This window comes from Phascolarctos cinereus, unplaced genomic scaffold (genome assembly GCF_003287225.1).
Source record: "Phascolarctos cinereus isolate Bilbo 61053 unplaced genomic scaffold, phaCin_HiC Scaffold_2;HRSCAF=192, whole genome shotgun sequence".
NCBI lineage: Eukaryota > Metazoa > Chordata > Mammalia > Diprotodontia > Phascolarctidae > Phascolarctos > Phascolarctos cinereus.
Window position 1 is genome coordinate 262,807,542 of NW_027555625.1, and position 23,336 is coordinate 262,830,877.

General features: G+C 44.6%; 1 protein-coding gene across 5 annotated transcripts; it reads left to right on the plus strand.

Moving 5' to 3' along the window:
- Window positions 1-894: 894 nt before the first annotated feature.
- Window positions 895-18,320, plus strand: GBGT1 (globoside alpha-1,3-N-acetylgalactosaminyltransferase 1 (FORS blood group)). 5 transcript variants are annotated; one of them, XM_078149973.1, is made up of 8 exons: window positions 895-1,376; window positions 6,208-6,375; window positions 7,468-7,599; window positions 9,644-9,706; window positions 12,890-12,940; window positions 13,040-13,075; window positions 16,310-16,444; window positions 16,873-18,320. In XM_078149973.1, the coding sequence occupies exons 3-8, from the start codon at window positions 7,532-7,534 to the stop codon at window positions 17,555-17,557; spliced, it is 1,038 nt and encodes a 345-aa protein (XP_078006099.1). In that variant the 5' UTR covers window positions 895-1,376; window positions 6,208-6,375; window positions 7,468-7,531; the 3' UTR covers window positions 17,558-18,320. The 5 variants fall into 5 exon arrangements, with proteins under 5 accessions (XP_078006099.1, XP_020837654.1, XP_020837656.1 ...); XM_020981995.2 differs by lacking the exon at window positions 6,208-6,375 and having other exon boundaries at window positions 7,471-7,599; XM_020981997.2 differs by lacking the exon at window positions 6,208-6,375 and having other exon boundaries at window positions 895-1,201.
- Window positions 18,321-23,336: the final 5,016 nt, after the last annotated feature.

A 23,336-nucleotide genomic window follows, 5' to 3' on the forward strand; every position in this document is an offset into this window, starting at 1 on the left:
GGAGCCCTCTAGGTCCTCAAATGTGACCCTTTGACTGAATCCAAACTTCACAGAACAAATCCTCTTAAAAAAGGATTTGTTCTGTAAAACTTTTGCATTTTTGCTATTTTGCAGATGAGGAAACTGAAAGTCAGAGAGGAGAAGTTACTTGCCCAAGGTCAGAGTTGGATCCAAAAGATCAAAGCTAGAGCTTGAAGGGGCCCCAGGGGTCATCTAGTCCAAAGCTCCATCATTTTGTGGATGAACAAGCCAAGGCTTGCCCCAACCCACTAGCAAGTGTCAGAGGCAGAATGTGAGCCCAGTACTCTAATGGAAGACCTGAGTTGAAATGTTGCCTCAGACATTAACTAGTCTTGTGACCCTGGGCAAGTCACTCCACCACTCTCAGCCTCAGTTTCTTCATCTGTAAAATGAGGGTGATAATAGTCCCTATCTGACAAGGTTTTTGTGAAGATCAAATGTGATAATATACGTAAATCACTTTGCAAACCTTAAAGGGCTCTATAAATATTATATTGTTTTTCACTGCCCACATAGCTACTCAAACCTAAAAAAGGTCTAAATCTCTATATTCCAACCAAGGAGCCCCCAGGTAAACTTTGAAGAATGACCTTGAGACATTAGGGTCACACATTTGGCTCATGTGTTGAAGGGGTTGAAAGTATATGTTGTGTATACGTGAGAGTCCGTGAGTCCAGACACGTGCGTGCAGGTGTATTGGTATGCATGCTTATGTGTTTACAGATACAGGAAAATTGGCTGGTAGAGAATGGAGTGAATTTTCTTTCTAAACGGTGCGTACCTCTAGCCAAGCAACCCCTCCCTCCCCCTTCTCTCTCCCTCCCCCTTCTCTCTCCCTTGGTGCCTCCCTCCCTTTCGCTTTTATTCCATCCCTCCCCTTTCAGTTCTTAGCCTCAAAGAGAAAAAAAGCTGTTCCCCTCCAGCACAGAGAAAAGGGAAGCGCAGCAAGCCAGAACAACGGCGAATTCGAGTTTGGAGTGAAATTGACCAGGGCCTGCCGGAAAGCCACGCAGTGCCTGATTACAGCAGCCTTGGGGGCTTAGGGCGGTGGCTCCGCTCAGGCGTGGTCTAGGCAGTAGAGATCTTCCTCTGCAGCAGGACTTATGTTCCCAGCCCCCGGATTCTCAGAAACCTTAGTGATTGTGACGCCAAGGACATAGGGAGAGGAAGCCTAATTGAGGTGCTGCTAAAACTGGCTGAGGCTAGATTGCCGCCTGCGCCCTTCTCCGAAGAGACCACGAGAGTCCATCTTGCCTGCCCACCACCTAGCCTGCTTGCCCACCTCCCAGCCAGCTTACCTGTCTGCCTCTCTCTCTGCTTTTCACTACTGCTTGCTGCCCTCCCCAGGCTTAGGGGTGAGTTGGGGTGCGGGGAGGGTCTCTTCTGTCTCTGTAGGAAAATCGTCACTGGGGGATCTAGTAGGATCTGGCTCCTCAGCCAATTTTCTAATCACAAAGAAACAGCATTCCCTGAGTGGGCAACCCTGAAGGGAGTAGCTGGCCTAGGGCTTCTGGCAATTGGGGGAGGGGAGAAGGAAGAAATGGCTTCACCATGTATTTATTTTAAGCACAGTCTCTGGAAATTTATTCTTCTAATGAATCCTAGGCATCTTAGAGCTGAAAGGAACCTAGCTTAGAAACTGTGTAATGTAGATGTTCTTAATCTTGTGTGTGTCATGGACCCCTTTGGCAATCTGGGGAAACCTGTGGATATCTTTTTTTCAGAAGAATATTTTTAAATTCATAAAATAAAAAAATATAGGGTACAAAGGAAACTAAGGGTTACTGAAACTAATTAACATTTATATTTTTCCTAACCAAGTTCATATCCTCTCTGTAGTCTCTCCACAGACCCCATGGAAGACTGTGTACGCCAGGTTAAGAAACTGCAACCCCCTTATTTTACTGATTAAGAAACAGGCTCAGAGGGGGAGTGAAATAACTTGCTTAAAGCAGCACAGCAAGGTAGTGTTATTGCTAGCACTAGAACCCTGGTTCCCAGGCCAGGGTTCAGTTCTATCACCCCATATTTGTTTCTCAACAAAACTGCCACAGTTTAGAGAGAACTGGACTGAAAAATCCCAGGCTCTAGGGGCTTTACCCTGTTTTGTGGGAACCAGACACACAGGGAAATGGCTTAAAAATAATCCTGGCCCACAGCTCTTACCGACCTCCCACCCAGATGCCTCCCAGTAAGAAGCCTGGAAACTAACCATATAAACACCAATGGTTCCCTGCAGCTATAGCTGCACCCAGACTGCCAGCTGTCAGAGGCTGCCTGGGGAAGGGGGAGGAGGGAAGGATTGGTCTCTCACTGGCCAAACAAGTAAATAGAATCTCCTAATGCACTGGCACAGCCTTCAAGAGGACTTGGGAATTAATTTCCCAGGAAATTTGATTTTTCAGTCTACTACTTTTAATCATAGGAAGAAGAAAATGATAAGGATGATGGTGGTGGTTTTTATGTAGTGCTTTAAGGTTTGCATATTGCTTTTTACATATAATATCTTTGGTCTTTGCAACAACCTTGTGAGATAGGTGACATTTTTATCCCCATTTTATAAATGAGGAAGCTAAAGAAAAAAAGCAACATGGTGTAGTGGGAAGAGCATTGGATGAAAAAGCAGAACCTGGGTCCAGTTGACTCTGTCACTATCCATAGTGCTATGGACAAGTCACTTCCCTTCTCTGGGCCTTGGTTACTTCATCTGTAAAATGGGTGAGATTGAACTAGATAACTTCTAAAAACTTTTTTACTTGTAGCTCAGGGCTTCTTAACCTGGGGTCTGTGAACTTGTGTGTTTTTTGTTGTTGTTTTAACGTTTTGATAACTGTTTTAATTATTTAGTTTCCTTTGTAATCCTATGTATTTTAGGTGTTGTTCTGAGGTCTGTAGGCTTTACCAGACTGCCAAAAGGATCTATAACACAAAAGAGATTTTTTTGGGAAAAAAACAAAAAACAAACTCTGCTGTAACTCTAAATCTGTGGTCCTGATGCTCCACCTGTACCCTAGCTCTAAGGGCTCCCCTTCCTCAAACTGTCTTGTATTCATTATGTATATATTCTGCATGTATTTGTATATATGTATGTGCTGTCTCCTCTGTTAGAATGTAAGCTCCCTGAAGGCAAGGATTTTTTTTTGTCTTTGTACTCCCAGTAGGTGGCACAGTGCCACTAGTAGGCACTTAAAAAATTCTTTTTGGTTGATTGATTCAATCAACTATTTTCTCCTCAAAATGATGGAGAAAGGGAGAATTCAGGCATTTATTCCTCCCTACCCCTTACTTTAAAAAAAAAAAGACACCATTAAGAAACACTGTCCTGAGCCTGCTATTTACCATGGTGGGTGAGCAGCCATACATCCAGACTGTGAAGGAAGAGTCTGATTATCTTCCTGATCTAGGGAGGAGCAGACTGGGTAACAATAAATAAGTCAGTAAATATTCATTAAGCACCTGCTATGTGTCAGGCACTGTGCTAAGTGTTGGGAGGAGCAGACTGGGTAACAATAAATAAGTCAATAAATATTCATTAAGCACCTAATATGTGTCAGGCACTGAGCTAAGTGTTGGGAATACAAAAAGAAGGAAAACACAGTCCCTGTCCTCTTGGAGTTTACAATTGAGTGGGGGAGAAAACATGCAAGCAAATACGTACAAAGCAAGCTATATGCAAGATACATGAGAGCTAATTTACAAAGGGAAGACACTAGAATGGAGAGGGGCTAGGGAAAGCTTCCTATAGAAAAGAGGATTTTAGTTGGGACTTTAAGGAAGCCGGGAAGATCGGTAGTCAGAACGAAGGAAAAAGAGCATTCCAAGCATGTGGAAGACAGCCAGAAAAAATGCCCAGATCTAAGAAACAGTGTCTTGTTTGTAGAATAGTCAGGAAGCCAGGTGTCACTGGATTGAAGAGTTCCTGATTTGGAGTGGAAAGGTAGGAAGGAGGGGGCAAGGTTATGAAGGGCTTTGAATGCATTTTGTATTTGATCCTAGAGGCAATAGGAGTTCTGGATCCACTGGAGTTTATTGTAGAGAGCGTGTGTATGTGTGATGTGATTGGACATGGGCTGTAGAAAAATCACTTTAAAGGCTGACTGGAGAATGGATTGAAGTGGGGAGAGACTTGAGGTAAGCAGACCTACCAGCAGGCCATGGCAGTAGTCCAGGTGTGAGGTGACGAGGGTCTGGTGGCAGTGTTGGAGAGAAGGGAATATAGTCTAGAGATGCTGCAAAGGTGATATGGAAAGGCCTTGGCAACAGCTTGGCTATGCGGAGTGAGAGATAGTGAGGAGTCCAGGATAACTCCTGAGCTCTGAGTCTGAGGGACCGGGAGGATGGTGGTGTTCTCTGTAGTAACGGGAAAGGTAGGGGTTCAGGGAAAGTTTAGCAGGGGAAGATAATGAATTCTATTTTGAACATAATGAGTTTAAGATGTTTACTGTATATCCAGTTCAAGATAACCAAAAGGCAGTTGGAGACGCAAGATTGCATGTCAGTAGAGAGGCTGGGGAGGATAGGGAGATTTGAGAAGCATCAGTGTACAGATGGTAAATCCATGGGAGTTGATCACCAAATGAAGTAGTATAGGGAGAAGAAAAGAGGGTCCAGGACAGAACCCTGAGAAGCAGACGGCTATTGTAAGTGTAGGCAAATAAGATCCATCATCTAGAACCTCTAAGGTGAGCTCTGACCTTACAGTGGAAACTTTGCCAGCCCTTACGCCATGCTGAATGTGGGCACCCTTGGGCCCGCCTGAGTTTAATATAACCTAAAAGAGAATAGATTAGAGGCCTAAAAGGGAAGCCTGTCTTTGGTTGGGGTAGAGGCAGAGCTTCTCTGGTCGCTGGGAGGTCTCCACACCTACTAGGAACAGAAATAGGGAGAAAGATCCTAGGCCTGGAAGGGTCCTCAGGGTCTATCTAATCCTACGCACTTATTTTATAGATGAGGTAACAAGTCCAGAGAAGTTAAGAGCTTTGTCCCAGGTGACACAAGTAGCGAGTTTGAGACATGCAATATGAACTCAGGCCCTTTGCTTTCAGATCCAGGGTTCTTTTCCACTATACCCTCAAGGCCTCTCCTCCTGTTCTAGAGTTAAAAGCTGAGCTCATTGAATCCTCAGCAGCAATTGGTACCTGTTCTTCTTTGTTCTGTAGATATTAGAATCGGGACCAAACTTAGGACATCGTGAAGAGATGGCAGGCACAGGAACACTCTGGCCATGGAAGCTTTGGTAAAACTAAAGAAAGTGCCCATGCCAAAGCACATTGGCCAATGAGGTCCCCACGGCCCGAGGAATGTGTCCTGCTGTCCTGAAATCCATCTTGAGAACCTGATGGAGACAATTGCCTTCATTTAAGTGGAGGAGAAAGATCTGTCCAGAGACTAGACTATGGAGTACTGAATTTGGAGTCAGGAAAACCTGGGTTCTAATCCTACCTCAGATGCTTGCCATCTGTGGGACCCTGGGCAAGTCATTTAATCTCTTCAGGCCTCAGCTTCCTAATCTATGAAATGAGGGGGGTTGGACTTGATGATGTGTTATGTCTCTTCCAACTCTAAATCTGTGATCCCGTTATTTCAGGAAGTGGGTTAGTCAACCAGTAATCCAACAACCACGTACTGATCACCTAGTGTGTTCAAAGTCTGGCTTAGGCACCGAGAGGGACACAGATGAATGAGATATGTATGGTCCCTGCACTCCAGGATATTAGAGCCTGGAAAAGAGGATGAGTTATATACCTATGAAAAAATAACTAACACCAGGAGGCATAAAATGATAATGCATAATGGATGTGACGAGTGCAGGAGAACATTGCGGGCAGAATGTTGAGGGATGGGAACAGTAGCTCGTATGTAATCCTGGCAGTGCAACAATTCATTCAATAAACATTTATAAAGCACCTCCTATGTGCTAGGCACGTAGGAATCAGGAATCAGGATCAGGAAGATAGGAGGCATTCACACTCTTGTCCGGTCCCCATACCTTTGTAAGGTAACTGGCTGGGCAAGAGGTTGGATTTAAAGATATATAAAGTCTCTTCCATTGCTCTGGTTCTATGGTTGGGATCAGTCATTGGTCAACCTGAAGTCAGGATTAGGATCCAGTCAGTGGTCAGGGATTATAGCATCTTAGATTTAGGGACCTGGGAAATAATCTACTCTAACCTCCTCATTTTACAGATGAAGAAACTGAGGCCCAAAGAAATCAAGAAACTATCTCAAAACCAAACAGATAAAAATGGCAGAGCTGAGATCTGACCCCAGGCCCTCTGTGCTGGCTCAGTCTGTGGCTAGAATTGGAGGCTTGTGGTTGGGGTCAAGGCTCTCAGTCTGAGGCTGAAGGTAAAGGTGAGAAACAGCAAAAAACTCAGTGACTCTTTGACTTCATAGAAGGGGAAAGTAATACTATAGGGGAGACGTTGCTTTGGATTCCTGAGAAAAGAAGTCACTAATAATAAAAGAAATCCTGCGGAAAATGATATGTGGGATATGAGATCATAATAGGGAGAAGCCGTAGGTCCCTAAGATAAGATACCATGCCAACTTGCCAGGTATCGTTTGGGAGAATCTAAGCCTAATCATCCCATCCTAAGGGGCTGTTCAATTGATCAGTCAGGAAGCATTTATTAAGTGCCTACTATGTGCCAGATGGCGCTGTGGCACATACGGTGCCAGGCCTGGAGTCAGAAATATTCATCTCCCTGAGTTCAAATGTGGCCTCAGACACTCACTAGCTGTGTGACCCTGGACAAGTCACTTAACCCCGTTTGCCTCAGTTTCCTCATCTGTAAAATGAGCTAGAGAAGGAAATGACAAACCACTCTAGTATCTTTGCCAAGAAGATCCCCAGTGGGGTCACAAAGAGTCATGACTAATGTGTGCTAAGCACTCTGGGGACACAAAGACAAAAATGAACCAGTCCACACACTAAAGAACTGCATTTTATCAAGGGTGACAACACCTACATAAGCTCATACAAAAAATAAATACGGAGTAAACTGGGGAGGGCCCTAGCAGCTTGGGGGGGGAGGGGATCAAGAGAAGCTTCCCAAGTCACTTGCTTGCTTGTTCAGTCATTTCAGGCATGTCCAACTCTTTGTGACCCCATTTGGGGTTTTCTTGGCAAAGATACTGGAACGGTTTGCCATTTCCCTCTCCAGCTCATTGTACAGAGGAGGAAACAGGCACATAAGGTTAAGTGACTTCCCCAGGGTCACACAACTGGGAAGTGTCTGAGGCCGGATTTGAACTCGGGAGGATGAGTCTTCCTGACTCCAGAACCCGTGCTCTGTGCGCTTCACCACCTACCTCCCCTCCCAAGTCTCAGGCAGAAGCTTTCTTTCGGTCAAACAGCTACACAGAAAGGGACTGTTTTCGCCATGCTAAGTAATAGGATGAAGAGGGGGCTGTGACTTTATCTCTGCCTGCACTTTTATTTAGCAGGCTGTAGAAGACGGCGCGCCAGGCTCGACAACGCTGGAATCAGCCTTCACAATCCGCAGCAATGCGTTGGAGAAGCATGCTGCTGGCAGCCATCACCCTCACCTTACTCAGCATCTTCTTGGTCATTTGGTGAGTTTAATTTGACACCCTGGGGAGAGCCTGTCTAGGCTTGAGCACTCACACTAACCTCGCACCCACCTGTTCACTCATAGAGATTGAGTCAGATAGATGGATGGATAGATAGATAGATAGACAGGCAGACAGACAGATACATAGATACATATAGATTATATATATGAATATAGATATATATGGATATGGATAGAGATCGATAGATATATGAATATAGATATGTATATAGATACGGACTATGGATATAGAATCTCCAGGATAAAGGAAGGAAGGAAGGAAATGTGTGTTTGTTTTTTTTCCTTTTTGTTTAAAAAGTAGGAACCCAAAACTTTGATCCCTTTTCCTGTTCTGATGTCCTAGGCAGTATAGCTAAGCGCTTGCTCCTTAGCAACCTTTGATTGGTGCTGGAAGAGATTCCTTCAAGGCCTACCTGGAGATGCCCTTAGATGTGTATTGGTTACTGATGCTGTTCATTCTATCCTTTTCATTATTATGTTTATGAATATTCCAACACTGTAAATCTCCAGTGGTTCCCTGTTGCCTACTGAGCCAAGTTCACACTTGTTTGCCTGACATTCAAGGCCCCCCACAATCTGGCCGTGCCCTTGTAGACTCGCTAATATGACTGTCCTCCTCAAAACTGGACACTTTGTCCCCTGAGCACACTCTGAGCCCTCCTGACTTAGAGGGTCACCATGGTACAGTGGAAAGAATGCTAGATCTGGAGACAGAAGTCCTGGATTGAAGTCCCAACTCTGCCACTTACTGCCTGTGTGACTTTGGACAAGTCACTTATCTGGGTCTCAGTTTCCTTATCTCTAAGATGAGATGGTTGGGCTAAATGACCTCTTGGGTTCCTTCCAGGTTTCAGTCTATGATCCTTTTACTACATCCCTTTGTTCACTATATGTGCCATATCCTCTGTCCTCTTTACCTGTGGGAATTGCTACCCATCCTTCAAAGTCTACATCTTCCAGAAGGTGAAATTCCCTGCCCTCTCCCCGTACCCCTTTGGAAATGTTATTCTGCTTTGGGTCCCACATGGCACTTGGTTTTATACTTCTTTAATGTACTTATCATAGAATATTGTATAGTAGTTATCTGTGTTTGTTTCTTCTCCCCCTCCTAGACTATGAGCTCTGTAAACTTAGAGACTTGTGTCCTCTCTAAAACATGTGTCTCCTCCCTGGACTGAACACAGTTCTCCACTCAAGATAGGACTTAATGACTTGATAAATATTTATTGAATCAAAGTACTATGTTGAAGGGAGGGGAGGGATGAGAGGGAGCAGGAGAGAGAGAAAGAGAGATCCTATCAATAATGGGGATGAAATATCTCTCCAAATAGAGGGAAATAAAAAGAGGCAGCATTCAGTTTACAAATAGGTTGTATGGGGTTGGTTGTTTGGAAGTGGGAATGCATTTTCACACAGAAATGCTGTTATTCATGATAATGAAGGTCCCTGTTTTAACCCAAAATATACCTTTATCTTAGGATTAATGACTCCAATTATCTTTTTTTATAATATTTTTGGGGAAATTTATTCTACCTGGGGATGCCAAGAATACATTTTAACCCTAAACCTATAGCACTGGGAATTCTTTTGACCCTTGTAATAGCCCCACCTGGAGGTGAGGCTGCAGGAATTGTGGTCTGGGTGGATAGTATGGCTAGGGCTTCAGCAGATGGGGAGGGGGCTCTGGCAGCCAGGGCTGTGGGGCTGGGGAAGGGAGACAGGAGAGCAGTGCCTGTTTACATGAAAGGGTCAGTTTTTAAATCAGTCATTTGTAAATACTATGAAGAATTTCCTAGAGTCATGACATTGGGAATGTGGTTCTCTTCTCCCTTGATCTCCCACTTTTCTCTTCTGTGCAGACAATCCAGACTGCTTTTCTCTAATCCAGCCATTTGCTAACTTACGTCAACAGTTGGGTCAAAGTGGCCCAATAATTCTCAGAATATGTTATTGGTAAACTTAATTGTTGCTAAGCAAACGCTCTTTTCTCTGAAGAAACATGCATCAGATCTCTTTCCTTTCAGGATGTTAACCTGGAACTGGTCTGTCCATTACCTCCCATATTACCTCCCCTGCCCAGAAGCCTTGTAAGTATTGAGTTGGATTTGGGTGTGGAATAAAGGTAATAAATCTCCAAGAATATTGTTGAGTAAAGTTGTGTAAAGGCATAGTATTGGCTTGGTTCCTGAAGTTATTCAGGTAAGAATAGAGCATGACAGAAAGACCACTGGTCATGGAATCAGCAAGCCCAAGTTTGAACTCGGGCTTCCATGTGAACTCTGTGACCTGGGGGCCGTCACAAGTTAGCTGATCCTCAGTCTGCTCATCTATGAAATTGAGCTAATAGTACACTACTTCTCGCTCAGGGCTTTATAGGAAAAGTTATTTGTAAATCTGAAGCACCAGTGAGGCAGGCATTACTGTGATGTGTTGTCTTTCAGCAGGTATCCTGTGCTCCTCCAGATTCTGTAAAAAACTCCCTCTCACAAAGGACTTTAACTTGAAGACACAAATGTAGTGAAGCTACTATAGCCTGGAAACATGGATTCAAATCCAAGTTTGTTCCCTGACCACATGAATCACTTTCCCCTTCTGCATCTTCAGTAAAATGGCTATGTGATCTCCAGTGATAACTTTTTTTTCTTATATTATGTATATAGTTACTGCTTTAGCAATTTAAAAAGCACTTTCCAAGTAGTATCTTTTTTTTTCTTTTTTTTCTTTTGGAGGGCAACAGAATTAAGTGGCTTACCCAGGGTCACACAGCTAGTAAGTGTCTGAGATCAAATTTGAACTCAGGTCCTCCTGAGTCCGAGGGTGGTGCTCTATCCACTGCCCCACCTAGCTGCCCCAAACTATCCTGTTTCAAAACTCTTCCTTCAAGATTCAGCTTGAACAGCCCTTCTTCCATGTAATCTTTGTAGTCTTCCTTGATTCTACACACACACACACACACACACACACACACACGTGTCTGGATCTTTCCTTTGCCCTATTCACTTCCTGTCTTGTATTTTACTTATCTGTGTTTCTATCAGTGGAATGTAAATTCCTTGAAAACATCGATTGTAATTTTTTTTAGCCATAATGTTTTGGACTTAGCAGACTTTTAATAAATGCTTGTTGAGTGAATTTAATTTTTAAAATGACCTTGTGAAGGAGGCCAGGCGGGAATTATTACCCCAACTGCATAGAGGAAGAAATTGCATACAAGCTCTTGAAGAAGTGCCATGACCAAGGACACTCCATGACTTGGTAGGAGGTCTGCTGCTGCAGCTGCAGCTTTGAATTCATGCTCCTGGGATCTTGCTATCATACAGGACAACTCCCTTAGTGCCCAGATGCCTCTTTAGTAATAGCATCTTCCTCACAACAACTCTGTGACAGGGGCGGTACAAGTGATGTTATTCCCATTTTGCAGATGAGAAAATCGAGTCTCAGAGTAATTGAGTGGGAAGGGGGAAGGGAAGTGAATAAGCATTTATGTAGCATCTAGTATGAGCCAGAAGGGCAGCTAGGTGGCTCAGTAGATAGAGTGCTGTGCCTGGAGTTAGGAAGACCTGAGTTCAAATGTGACCTCAGACACTTGTTAGCTGTGTGACCCTGGGCAAGTCACTTAATCCTGTTTGTCTCAGTTTCTTCACCTGTAAAAAGATCTGGAGCAGGAAACAGCAAACCACTCCAGTATCTTTGCCAAGAAAACTCCAAACGGGGTCATGAAGAGTCAAAAAATGACTGAACAACATGAGCCAGGCTCTATGCTAAGCACTTTTTGCAGAATGTTATCTCATTTGATTAAGCGACTTGTTTAGGACCATATAGCTATTAAATAATAGAGCTGGGATTTGAACTCGGGTCTCCTGACTCTTAAGCCAGTGTTCTTTTCACCTCACCAAAGCCATGGTTGTTTTGTTTCTACAGATGCCTCAGTCTGTATTCCACAAGGAAGTGATGTCTTGTCCCTGACACTCACTGCCTCTATGGGACTTGAGCAACTAACTTAATATCCTGGGACTTCAGTTTCCTCATCTGTCAAGTGAGGAATTTATGCTGGGTGGCCTCTGAGGTCCCTCCCAGCTCTAGAACCAGGATCCTCTCACACTAACATCCTAGAATCCTCCTCATGCGTTACCAGCTCACCTTCCTGGAGGGCGCTGGGTGGGATTTATGGCAGCCTGCCCACCAGCTCACCCCCACTTCTTACCCACACTCTTTCCCAGGCACAGGAACATGGACACGGGGGCTTTCTGCAACCCATGCACCCCATTTATAGGCAGCGTGGAGTAGTGCAGAATGAAACAGGCTGACTTGTAGTCTAAAAGACCTGTGTTTGAAGTCCACCTCAGATAGGTCATATGACCCTGGGTGTGCCGTTTCTTTACCTCATTGGCAAAATGGGCGGAGTTGGATTTAATGGCTTCCAAGGACCCTTTCAGCTTTAAATGTATAATCGCTTGAGCTGGGTTCTAATTTCACCTCTAATACTTACTAGCAGTGTGCCCCTGGATAACTAAGTCACTTAACCTCTCAGCCTCATTTTCTTTACCAGCAAAATGGGGATGATAATACAGCACGTAACATAACAGCGTTGAGAAGATAAATTGGAATCACATGTGCAAATTGGTTTTCAAACTTTAAAATACTGTGTAAAACATCAACTGTTACTATTATGATCAGGCCTAGGGATTGGATCTGTGATTCCACTGATGTAGGAGGAAACTCCCTCTGCCAACCCAGGTCAGCACATCCTCTGTGACTTCTAGTCTTCATTTAAAAAAATATTTATTTATTTATTTTTAGTTTTCAGCATTCACTTTTATAAGATTTTGAGTTCCAAATTTTCCCCTCCCCCCTCCCCAAGACAGCATGCAATTTGATGTAGGCTATACACGTGCAGTCATATTAAACATATTTCCACATTAGTCATTGCAATTTCTAGTCTTGGAGAATTAATTGTCTGAAGTACTGAGAGGCCAGAGTCACAAGGACAGGATGTATCAGAGCCCATGTCATCCTGGCTCCAAGGCCAACTCCTTATCCACTATGCTTGCTACCTTTACTGTTGTTATCTGGGTTGCTAACCAACAGAAGTGACTGACTAATGGTGGAACGTCACAGTAGTAGGAGAAGGACATGACCCTACCTGGGATCTTGGGACAGCCAGTGCTACCATCTTAGGCCTTGTAAGTGCCCACCTAAAGCATCCCCATTTCTTCCTAAAGGACCATAAAGTCTAAACTCTCATATCTCTTTTTTCCCCTATGATATAGTTCTATGAAGTTGCCAGCCACAGAAGAAAAGAAATTTCGACCTTTTCCCCAGTAAGAAGAATTGCTTCTTTTCCTGTCTTTACAGTGGTCAAAACTGGCGGGGCTGTGTCTAGAATGTGAACCTCATGCCTTGTTTGTCTTTCTTTGCAGATTACTCTATCCTCAGCCGAAGCTGTTAGAACAGCAGTAAGTTACTGTCCACTGGGTTGGAAATGAAATGTACTTGGTGAGGACTGAGGTGAGGGAGTGGGGAGGTAGAGAGGGTACTTCCTGCTGGATAAATTCTCTCACTTGTCAGGGAAGTTTGATTCATTGCTTTAGAACCTTCAGAAATTGTGTACTTGATGTAGAAAGGGAGGAGGGAGATGACCTACAGCTGGCCAGAGAGCAAAGTGGCTTGATGGTTCATTGCATGCGTGCAGTGGCCAAGAAGAGCCCATCCCATCCACATCCTTCAGCCCAGCTGCCAGAGGCCAGCCACAGGGCCAGTGACAGTCATAACAAGGGAAACTGGTAGATTGTTTAGGGGTACCCATTGCAGAATGAAAAAATGCTACTGAATTAGAATATGTTGGTATGAATTGAGACTCTGAAGAAAAGTTGAACTCAGAAGAAAATGGTCTTGATCTTGGACGTAGATGGTATAGTAAAAAGAGCTCTGGATTTGGAGTCCTAGGTTCAAATCCTAGCTCAGCCTCAAAGTAGCTGTGTGAATTGAGTAAGTCCTCTACATATTTTGGCTTCACTTTCCTCTTGGGTAAAAGAAGGGTGTTATCAGGCATGGTGATGCATATCTGTTATCCTTGCTACTTGGGAGAGGAGTTGAGTTTGGCAGATCTTTTGAGCTCAGGAGCTCTGAGCAGCAGTGGACTAAGCTGATTGGTTATCTACGCTAAGTCCAGTATCAGCCAGTGAGCCCCCAGGACTCAGAGAGGGTGTTTGGGGGATTTGAGAGCCAGTTGTCTAAGGAGGAGCAAACCAGCCTAGGTGAGAAATGGAACAGACAAAATTCCATGCCATTCTTTCTGGGGATTGGGCCCCTAAGTAGTCAGCCCCTACACTTCCAGCCTAGGCAAAATATGGAGACCTAGTCTTTAAAAAAAAAAACCAGACAACTAGTTAAAACTAAAATTAAATAAGAAGGTTGAACTGGATGACCTATGGTGTATGTTCCAGCTGTGATCCTATGAAAACTTTTATCACCATAGACAGGAAGCTAAGAGTAGTAGAAAGAATAGTGGGCAGGGGCAGCTAGGTGGTGCAGTGGATAGAGCATCGGCCCTGAAGTCAGGAGGACCTGAGTTCAAATCTGGCCTCAGATCAAATACTTGACACTTACTGGCTGTGTGATCCTGGACAAGTCACTTAACCCCAACTGCCTAAAAATAAAAAATAAATAAATAAAAGAACAGTGGGCAGAGAGTCCCCTTGCCTGGTTTTACTGCCATTGCTCAACACATGACCTTGGACAAATCTTCCTTTCTCTAAGACTCAGTTCCCTTCTTCTGTTAAATGGGAGCTTTGGAGTAGATGAACTCTTAGGTTCCTTCCAGCTTTCATATGATATAATTCCATTTTCATACAACCACTTTTCAATATCTGGTAGAACTAGAGAATATCAGAGCTAGAAAAGACTACTTAGGATATGGAATTCCAAGCCCAAAAGGACCTTAGAGACCTTTAGAGATGAAGAGGATGCTAAAGGAGCTCCTGGTTTTATATAGAAAAGGAAAGTCAGATAGCGTCAGAGTGTATCAGTGTTGTTCCAGATGTAAATCGTGTGTCTACACTGGGAAGGATGGCTCACCCAGAGGATAGCCAGGGACGGGGCTCATTTACTGTGGGAAAACCTATACTTGTAGTCTGGCATAGCTCTATATGAAGATAGAATCACCAACCACTTTTATAATATGATTAGATTTGGGAGGGTCTTTCCTGTCCCCTAATTTCCTTCCCTACCTGTTCCCTACTGTCTGCAACCCTTTTCCAAGAGGAACCAAACTTTTATTCCTCAGTTTGAATTCAGGCTTAAAGTGGGAACCTCCCTGGGAAAGAGAATACAGTGACTGACATTCACACTGAAGGCTAAATGACTGATTTCAGATCCTTTCCAGGTTGAATGAGGTGCTGGAGAGAGGAGCGGGGGGGGGGGGGGGGGAATTCAGGGTAGAGAGTAAAAAGATATTTAGCCTCTAAAGTAGGGTGGGAGGGCTGTTGGCAAATATTGCAGAAGGAAGGAAAGGGTCACAGAAAGAAAAAGACAAACCACTGCCAGAGAAGATTGATCAAGATGTCATTATGTTAGGAAGCTATACAATATGAATGAGAAAGGAAGGAAGGAAGGAAAAAAGGGAGGGAGGGAAGGAAGGAAGGAAGGAGAGGAAAAAAGGGAAGGATTTATTAAATACCCATTATGTGTCAGTACTCTAAATACTTTACAAGTATTATCTGATTCGACCCTTTACAACAAACCTATAAGGTAGGTACATTATTAACCTCATTTAAGAGTTAAGGAAACTGAGGCTAATAGAAGTTAAGTGACTTGCCTAGGTTCACTCTGCTTTTAAGTATTTGAAAGCGGGTTTGAACTCGGGTCTTCCTGACTCTAGGCCCTGTGCCCTATCCACTGTGCTACTTAGCCTGGAAAAGGGAAAATGTATTGGGAAAGGAAGACAGTGTAATCACTGCCTTGAAGGATTTGAAGAGGGGATTAGCTCTGCTTTGCTCCAGAGATCAGAACTAGGAGAAAGTCACAAAAACTGTTGAAAGGAAGGTAGACTTGATATGGGGGGAAACTTGCCACTATGTAGAGCTGACACAAAGTGGAGTAAGCTACCTGAGGAGGTCAGAGGTTCCCCATCACAAATGGTTTCCAAGAAGAGGCCGGGCCTCACCACGTGTAGGGGACTTTGATTCAGGAGCAACTTGAACTAAAGGCCTTCTGATTTCCCTGAGATTCTAGGATTCATTCTGTTGCTCTGCCTACTGAGAGAGAAGAAAGTAGCTTTGGCCAGTGACCCCTGGAATACTCTTTATCTGGTGGCTTCGCACTGTTCTGACCAGGCTTCCCTCACTACTTTAAAGAATTTGAAAGTCAAACACTGTCCCTTTAGGGGACTTCTTTCTCATTTTTACAAAAGTCTTTTTGCAATGAGCTGAAATTAAAGGTACAGCCCCAGCATAATTGACCTGAACAGCTGAAAGCTTTCAGTGACTAAAGCACCTTGGACAAGAGTGTAGGTGAAGTCAGATTTTATGTCAGACCTGGAAGGTGTTTTTCACAAATAAACTCCGTAAATACAAACTGACCACTGGAATCCACTGGAATCCCATGATTCTAACTCTGTGTTCTAGCAGGGATTGAGGAAAGGTGAAGAGAAGGACACTGAGTTCACTATTTTCTCCCTTCTCTCTCACTAGACGAAAAGATGTACTGACGCTTACACCATGGCTGGCTCCAATTGTCTCTGAAGGGACATTCAACTCAGAGCTCCTGAATAATGCCTATAAGCCGCTGAATCTCACCATTGGGGTCACAGCATTTGCCGTGGGGAAGTAAGAGTGCTGGGCTAGAGACGGGGAACCAGGAATTGTCTCTTTTTCTCTTTGACATTTCTCTCCAACTTGCTCATTGCCCCCCACCTTGAAATCAATCTATAATCCAAATGCTGGGCCCTGGGTAGGTGGATGAGGAGAAGGAATAGAGAAGAAGTATAAGGCACTGTCCCTGTCCTAAGGACATTCAAGGTTGATGTCTAGATTCTCTTCAACAGTGAGAAATAGGGGGGTTAAAGATTTCTCAAAGATGGGAAGCTTTGGTGGGACTTTGAAAGATGAGTAGAACATAGGTAAGTAGCACGAAGAAGGGGGAGAATTCTAGGTGTAGAGAATAATAAAAGTGAAGGTAAGGAAAGAGAAGTGAGGTCTTTTCTGTCCACATCACACTTCATAATGTCCTACCTTGTTCTGTATACATCCACCAGATACACAAGATTTGTCAGTCGTTTTCTGGAATCAGCTGAAGAATTCTTCATGCAAGGCTTTCTGGTGAACTATTATATCTTCACTGATGACCCAGAGGCAATACCCCATGTTCCCCTGGGACCTGGCCGAAACCTCTCAGTCATCCCTATCCAGGGCTTTTCCCACTGGGAGGAAATTTCCATGCATAGGATGGAATCAATCAACAAATTCATTGCCTCCAGGGGCCATCGGGAGGTAGACTATCTTTACTGTCTTGATATAGACATGGTGTTCTGGAATCCTTGGGGTGCAGAGACTTTAGGAGACCTGGTGGCTGCCATCCACCCTGGCTACTTTACTGTTCCTCGGTGGCAGTTCCCTTATGAACGGAGGCCCTTGTCCACGGCTTTTGTTGCTGATGGTGAAGGAGACTTCTACTATGGTGGGGCAGTCTTTGGTGGTCGAGTGGAAAGGGTGTATGAGTTCACAGGGGGCTGCCACATGGCCATTCTGGCAGACAAGGCCAATGGCATCATGGCAGCGTGGCAGGTGGAGAGCCACCTGAATCGGCGCTTCATTTCCCACAAGCCCTCCAAGGTCCTGTCCCCTGAGTACCTCTGGGATGACAAGAAGCCCCAGCCACCCAGCCTGAAGCTGATTCGCTTCTCTACACTGGACAAAGACTCCATGAACCTGAAGGACTGATGGGCACAGGCCAGGGATCTTTGTTCTCGCCCAAGGCTATTGGGAGACAGAGGTGACCAGAGCTTTCTGTGGTCACCGAGGACATGGCGGTGAGAGACTAGGGACGGGGCTGGAAGTAAAGAAGCCATGGAGTGAGTTTTTTAAAGGGCAGACAGGGCCCATGTAAAGGAAAACCTGTGGCTTTATACATAGGCTGCTACCTTCAAGGTTTGTTCTCACCCAAAGCATTCACATCCATCTTAGTGTCACAGTGTTTGAAAATCCACCATTAACACTTTTAACATTTCATTAAGCAATCCCCAAGAATGGCCAAGGGGAGTGAGAACACATGTTAGTTCATCAGACAATTTCCTGCTGTTACAAAGGTCCCAGGCCAAGAGGAAGACACTGGTTACCTAGAAAGAAAGAGGAGTCCTGGACAAGGAGGAAGACTTTGAACTCAAACTTCACTAAGTTTGTAGTTTTGTTATGAGCCGTTGTTTTGTATAAAGCAGAGTGAGAGGAACAGAACTGAGGCTGATTCAAACTCTAGGAAAAAATGTAGTAACAAACAAACACAAAATGATGTGGGTTCTTGCCTGGCTTTGGTGCTTACTACTGTAGGCTGTGTGACCTAGAGCAAGTTATGATCTCTTGATACCTCAGCCTACCCACTTGTAAAATGTGGAGAAACGTTTCCCTGCTGACCTCACAGTGGTGTTGTGAGGGCTAAATATGAATGTGAAAGTGCTTTGTGAACTGTAAAACACTATGTACGTGTGAAGGGTTGGAGTTTTTATTGTTATCATTCTTATAAAGGGCAGACATTCCTTCTGCTGGGCTGGGAACAGCCATGGGGCCAGGACCTTAGGAGTCAGGCGTTCCAGAGCTATTTCAGGGATACTAGAGGCTAGGCTGGAAAAAGGGCTCCCTGGCTGCTAGCATTTTCCCAGTTGTGGGGAGAGGGAGGTGAGTGAAAAGGCTGATAGCATTCCTGCTACCGTCCCAACCAGCTTTTCCAAGTGGCAAGATAGTCTGGGATGAGAAAGCTCCATTCTTAGAACTAGTGACGTAGTGAATAGAATGCTAGACCTGAGTTCAAATCCACCTACAGTCGCTTACTACCTATGTGACCTTGGGGATATGAGAGACTCAATCTGTCTGCCTCAGATTTCTCATCTGTAAAATGGCACTAGCTTCCCAGGGTTATTGTAAGGGTAAGATAAGATAATATTTTTAGGCACTTTGAAAACCTCAAAGGGTTTTGTAAATGCTAGCTATTATTACTAAGACTTAGTTTCCAGGGCAGTGAATTCTCCTTTTGACCATCCTGCCAAAGAATTTGAAAACATGGAGCAGTGGGTCCTGATGCCACTAGGGCTTGCTGAATAGAGCCACAGATGGATTCCCCTTCCCACCAGGCCTGTGGTATTTCCAGTGACTGCGGCCATACTGTCCACAGAGTGCATTTCCATAGCTACCACTTACTCAGCAAACATTTACCACATATGTCGCATGCCATATCTATATGAGAAGGGTTCCAGAGAGAAGTAAAATTTAGACCTTCCCTTCCAGGACCTTATCTTTGTTGAAGAGATGAGGCACAGACATGAAACACATTAGCAGGGTCAGGCCATCTGTGATGAGTGTCCAAGGAGTGGCACAGGTGGTAAGTGCTACCAGTGTTCAATAGGTATTTATTAAACACTAGGCACTGAGCAAAGGCAAAATACTGATACAAAGTCTGTCCTCAAGTTGCTTATATCCTGTTAGGGGGATATAACATGTGCACAAATGAAATAAATAAAAAGCAGTTAGGAAGCAGGAAGAGAAGCACCATAGGCTGGGGGGAAAATCAAGAAAAGCCTCCTGTTGGAGGTAGCATTTGAGCTGAACTTTGATATTTATTTTTGGTGAGGCAGTCAGGGTTAAGTGACTTGCCCGGGGTCACACAGCTAGTAAATGTCAAGTGTCTAAAGTCAGATTTGAACTCAGGTCCTCCTGACTCCAAGGCTGGGGCTTTATCCACTGCGCCACCTAGCTGCCCCCTTGAACTGAGTTTTGAAAGGAGTTGGGGCTTCTAAGAGGTAGAGGTAAAGAAGGTGTGTCTTCCTGGCGTGGGGGAGAGATGGAATGTGTGAAAGGAACAATGAGGATAGCATGACTGGACCATGAATGAATGGACACACATTTATTAAATTCTTACTATGTGCCAAGCCTTGGAGATACAAAAGCAAAGACAGTCCCTGCCCTCAAGGAGCTTAGATTCTAACACATATCAGGGAATAGTGACCAGGCAGAGGCACTTTGGTCTGGAATGTTACCAAGATGGTAAATAGGATTATGGCAGAGTCATTATGATGTACCCCTTCAGGAACTATAGCAATGGTGATTTGATCATGGTTCTCAAACTAAGGAGGAGTGGGGTTTGCAGGTGTTCACAAAGTGGGATGGGGTGAGGGGAGTAGGGACTAAAGCAGAGCATGCCTGAGGTCTGTTTATCCAAAATAGTGGCTATGGGGATGCCTACATCAATGGTGGGGGTGGGGTGAGGAAAAGGAGTTTTGGAAACGAAAGGGTTAAAATCCTCTAAAAGGGACTAGAATGAGATTGGAAAAGTAAATTGGACCCAGGTTTTTAATGCCAAACAAATTGATATTTATTCCTTGAGGCAGTAGTGAGCCACTGGGGTTAATTGAGCATGAGAGGGGGAGCTCACTGGGAAGAATTCATGGAGAAAATGGATGTTGGAGCTGTGTTCTGAAGAATGGGCAAGATTCAGTACTATATTTGGAGTCTGGAGACCTGGAATCATATCTCACAAGACTCAGTCACTAATTTTATGAGTTTGGGAGCCTCTGTTCCTTCATATATAAGATGACATGGTGCTCCTCTAAAGTCCCCTCCAGCTCTGACATTCTATAATTATTTGGAGGTAGAGAGGGGGACCTGCATTCCAGGAAGATGCAATCTCTGTTCCTGGTGTTATTCCTGCTAACCCTCCTCTACCACACTGCACTGAATGTGCTGGGCCTCAATAGTCCCTGTTGGAGCCCCTTCCCCCCATCTCCACCCTCTTGCCCCAGCTGGAGAATTGAATGATTAGGCTGCATCAGGCTTTGGTAGTCAGAGTCATGCTTGGGATCCCAGGGGAGACAAAGCCTGCCCTCCTTTGTATCGCCTGACCTTACTGGAACATGAGCAGGACCACAGAATCACTTTTCCTGCCTGGGAAAGACTGGCTTTGGATAGGCAGGGGACCAGAACAAGGACCCTTCCCCCCACTATTGCTAAAGCAAGACACCAAATTCAAACTGAGGGGTCTGCAAACAGGTTTTTACCACAAGTAAAATGTGGTGTGATGGAAAGAGCTGCTGGAAGAGGAGCAGATCTCTCTAACAGCATAACCTTGGCCTCTCTGATCCTGTTTCAATCATTTGTCAGATGAAGAGAATATTTACACTACCTACCTCACACAGTGGTTGTGAAGAAAGTGACGTATGAGTCATTAATATTATTATTGTTGATAATTAGCAAAAGGTCTGGATGTTCATATAAGAAGATATCACACGTGGTCCTAGGCTCGATCCGTTTCTATTTATGCTTGGAAGCTTGATCTGTGGTTCCAATGAACAGTCCCTTATACCCATTACAATCTCCAGGCTGCTCTGTGTTGCAGACAAGGTATTTCAGGAACAATCTTAAGGGAAGGAATAGATTTGATAGAAGAAAGGGATGGGTGCTGATGGGTAGTGTGATGGAGGGGAAATGGAAGGAGGAAGGACTAGAGGAAAGAATGATGGGATGGGAGAGAAAGTATTTAGAGTAGTGGGAGGCGTTTGATGGATGGAGCAGTTGTTTAGCTTAGTAGGAGGCGTTGGATGGGGGAAGGAGAAGGTGCTTGATGAAGGAATGAGAGGGAGAAGGCAGTGCTTTTCCAGAATCAGATGGCTTTTAAAGCCCCCACATGGCTGGGAGAGTGAGCTTCTCTGTCGCATCCCCACCTGGGGGCCAAGGAGAATATTGTACGTGAGGGAGGGTGACTCCCTGCCTTTCCACCCCATCCCTCTTCCTGCCCTCTCCCCTACCCCTTTCATTTCCACCTGTCAGCCACATCATAAATATCCACTAGGGTTGGCCCCACCAGGCCCACTCTTTCAGCATCAGCCTTGTTGTTGTCATGGCAACCTGGCTCAGGCCATCTTCACCAAGGAAAGGGTGGGGGGGATGGCAGGAAGGGAGGTCTGCTAGAGAGTGTGTATGAGCCAGCCTGTATGCACGCATTCAAGCATGTATGTGCACAAATGTATGTGGTAATGCCTCTGGAGTTCTGTCCATATTCAACTGGACTTCGGAGTCTGTGACCTGAGGATAATGACTATAATGGTACCCAAGAAAATCTACTCCGTGATGCTTTGGCTGGGGAAGGGGGGGTGAAAGGGATGGGAGGAGAGAAGGACCCAGGACTTAAAGAATGGGTCTTTCAGCTCTGTTTTTCAGGGTTAGCTGTGTGTTGGAACTCATGTTCTCCATCACCCACACTGTAGCCCCCATAACACATCACCTGTACAGTGCAGTAGATTTTATTGCCTCTCTTGAGGGAATGGGGGCTTTTTACTTTTACTTTTGGTGGTAAGGGAATGGGATTGAGGATCTAAATGAAGCATAATCTCTGAGACACCTAATTGCTTAATAAATGTTTTGCTGACTGACTGGAAAAAGCCCTAGATTGAACATCAGGAAACCTGGGCTCATATTCAGACCTTACCACTAATGCACAGTGTAGCCTTGAGCAAGTTACTTTGAGTCTCAGTTTCCCCTTCTTTAGAGAGGATTGAACTAGGTAATCTTTAAGGTTGCTCCCAGCACACTGATTCCATATTCTAAACTCCTCTCTAGCTCTAGCCTTCTATTCTACCTTCCAAAATCCTTCCAGCTCTAATATTCATATTCTATGTGCTTCAAGGTCCCTTTCAACCCTGACATTCCTGCTCTGAATTTCAACAAACTTGTTACTGGTCCAGGAGCCATAAAAACCAGATCACACATACATTTCATTTGATCCTAACAGCCATGTGAAGGTGTCAGTGCAGGAATGTCCACTTCCCATGTTACTAATGGGGAAAGGAGGGAGAAAGTTAATTGCCCAAATTCCCACCGCCAGTTAATCAAGTTACTGGACTGAACCCCAGGTCTAATTACTCCCTTTTTCAAGATTCTTTCCTTAACCCTGCCCCTAACATGACCTTCAGGGCTCCCTTCCAAAGGCTATCCTCAAGCTGGGTCAGTCTAGGATCCAAAAGCCTTGGGTGTCTGTATAGCCTTGAAGACACTAGGAGGAAGCTACAGAATTGTTCATCTCTCATTATCTAATGTCCCTCTACTAAGAACTAGAAATGACCAACATTCTATAGCACTGAATGTAGTACTTGGTCTGGGGCTTAAGAGACCACTCCCTCTTGGGACACCCAGCTCCACTTCCCCTCCCATCAGCCAATACAAGGTTAATGAGGTCATAGAAAAGGGCAGATCTCCTTTGTCTGTTAGGGGAGGAATAAGGAGTGATGGAACAGGCAGGATTTTTTCTTTTTCTTTTCTATAGATGCTGTTAGTCTAGGAATAATTCCCTCTCTTCTGCCACATCATACCTCCCTCCTCACTTTGCCAGGCACTCACCCTTCCCCTGTAATGTAAGCCTGGTATGTTGGACCCTAGAGACAGCCCACTTTCCACCCCACTCCCAGAGTTAGGAGAGTTCAGTTCCATGCTGCCCTGAGCCTATGGCAGTGGTGCACAACCA

Coding starts and splice junctions, on each gene's coding strand:
- GBGT1 (XM_078149973.1), top strand. CDS start 7,532: ATGCGTTGGAGAAGCATGCTGCTGGCAGCCATCACCCTCACCTTACTC. Junction 7,600..9,643: donor AGCATCTTCTTGGTCATTTG/GTGAGTTTAATT, acceptor CTTTCCTTTCAG/GATGTTAACCTGGAACTGGT. Junction 9,707..12,889: donor CTCCCCTGCCCAGAAGCCTT/GTAAGTATTGAG, acceptor CCTATGATATAG/TTCTATGAAGTTGCCAGCCA.